The sequence below is a fragment of the Charadrius vociferus genome, unplaced genomic scaffold (genome assembly GCF_000708025.1).
Source record: "Charadrius vociferus isolate BGI_N301 unplaced genomic scaffold, ASM70802v2 scaffold509, whole genome shotgun sequence".
Taxonomy (NCBI): Eukaryota; Metazoa; Chordata; class Aves; order Charadriiformes; family Charadriidae; genus Charadrius; species Charadrius vociferus.
Genome location: NW_009650093.1, coordinates 554,639 through 556,543, shown reverse-complemented (window position 1 = coordinate 556,543; position 1,905 = coordinate 554,639). Strand labels below are relative to the sequence as shown.

The window sequence follows — 1,905 nt, the reverse complement described above, 5'->3', positions numbered from 1 at the left end:
TGAACGGGCCACCTCGTGTCTTGGGGAAAGAACCTCTTTGCGGGAGCAAAGATCTCTTTAAAAACCAGGATGGGTCCTCCTCCGCTGCCCTCATACTGCATCTGTCGCTCCATGTGCCCGCTGGGAACAAGCAAACCACAATCTGGTTACAGCAGATGTTAGGAGAAGGGGTTTGAAAGGTGCTTGAAAGGTGCCTTCTGCCTCGGGGGGATTTTTTAGCATCAGCCCATATCTCGCCATGGGGGTAGCTGAGACATTAGTGGCATTTGCAATACTATTATGGCCAAAGCAATAGTCCTAATGAGCCTTGGAAGGCCGTGTATATACTAATAATGCGCCATTTCCCTGTTGTTACAGGGCAAAATGGCTCAGGACATGACAGAGAAGGAGCTGCTGAAGATGGAGCTGGATCAGCTGAAGAAGGAGGTGAAGAATGAGAGGCAAATGGTGAGTTTTTTCACCCAAAGCACAGAGGGGCCGGTCCCCGGGGTAACTTCCTGACCTGATCGTGCTGCAAAGGACAAAAACCCCACAACCCCTGAAATTAAACCTCAAATACAGGCACAAGCATGTGCATTCATACCTCTCCCCTTGATGCAAACTTGCAGCTCGGGCTCAGCCCCACATCCCAGAGCCCGGAACTGCAGCCCCACACGCAGCAAGGTGCCCATAGCTCCCCCGGGGATGCTCTCGAGGACACCCCACGCTGGGTGGGATTTTCATGGCCACGGTTCCCCCTCTCCCGGCCGCACGAAAGGGTTCGTAGGCGGCCGACGAGCGCTTTGCAGCCAGGGTTTGTTCCCGTAACCCACGCAGAGCATCTCCTTCCTTGGCAGGTCTCCAAGACCGGCAAAGAGATCAAGGAGTACATCGAGTCCATGGCGGGCGAGGACCCGCTGCTGAAAGGTGTCCCTGAGGACAAGAACCCCTTCAAGGAGAAGGGCGGCTGTACGATAAGCTGACATCCCTCTACTGCTGTCACCGCCGGGCACAGGGATGTTCCCGTGTGCAAGCCAAGACTGTCAGAAACCTGCTTTCCCTGTAGTCTGACCTCAGTGCTGGGGAGTCCAGAACCAAAGCGTAGCACATCTAAAGGACAGCAAAAGAAAAAAAAAAAAAAAGACAAAAAAAAAAAAGAAGGGAAAAAAGGAAGAAGAAAAAAAGAAGGGAAAAAAAGAAGAAGGGAACAAAGGAAGAAGAAAAAAAAGAATAAAACAAAAAGAAAAAAGAAGAAAAAAAAAAAAGAAGAAGAAAAAAAAAATCACCCCACTGCCACCGAGAGGGTGTCCAGCAGCCAGTGCAGCGTTTGTGCTCTCACGGCTGATTTACATTTGGTTTCCTGCAAGCAAAACTTCTGCATTTTTAGCAGTCAGCAGCAAACTGGGCTTTAACAAAACAGCAGAGCCGCGTCTAGTCTCAGACGTCTCCAAGCAGCCCCGGAGCCGAGCCCCCGCTTGCTGCAGAAGAGCCTCCCGGCAGAACCTCAAGCCGTTTCCTCTTGGTGCCTCAGTTTCCCCACCCGGCACAGGAGGGCAAATACCCACCCTGCTGCTTTGAGGCTTTCAGGGCTCTGAAGCTTTATTCTCTTTATTCCAACGCATTCCCACCGCAGCTGGTGACCACCGCTGCCCACCGCTCCTACGGCACCCACCAAGCGCTTTGCATCGAGAGCCAGGGGATGACCAGAGCGGGGCTGGGTGGGCTTCACCCGACGTGGGGCAGGGCAGGGGAAGGAGCGAGGCTTGTTCAAACCCTCACCCCGCCTCTGGGTCTCGCTTCCTCCGCTGGAAACCCCCAGGGAAAGCAAGCCCAGGGCTGTCAGGTCTTGCCCGTGACCGCGGTGGCTCTCCGAGCGCTGCCGCTGCTTCACCCTCAGCTGCCGTGACCGGGCCCCGCAGGGGCTGC

The 1,905-nt window shown here is 54.3% G+C and overlaps 1 protein-coding gene across 1 annotated transcript; it reads left to right on the top strand.

The window, feature by feature from the left end:
* The first annotated feature begins 363 nt into the window (after window positions 1-363).
* On the top strand, window positions 364-962 carry GNGT2 (guanine nucleotide binding protein (G protein), gamma transducing activity polypeptide 2). Its single transcript, XM_009892196.1, has 2 exons — window positions 364-447; window positions 837-962. The coding sequence occupies exons 1-2, from the start codon at window positions 364-366 to the stop codon at window positions 960-962; spliced, it is 210 nt and encodes a 69-aa protein (XP_009890498.1).
* Window positions 963-1,905: the final 943 nt, after the last annotated feature.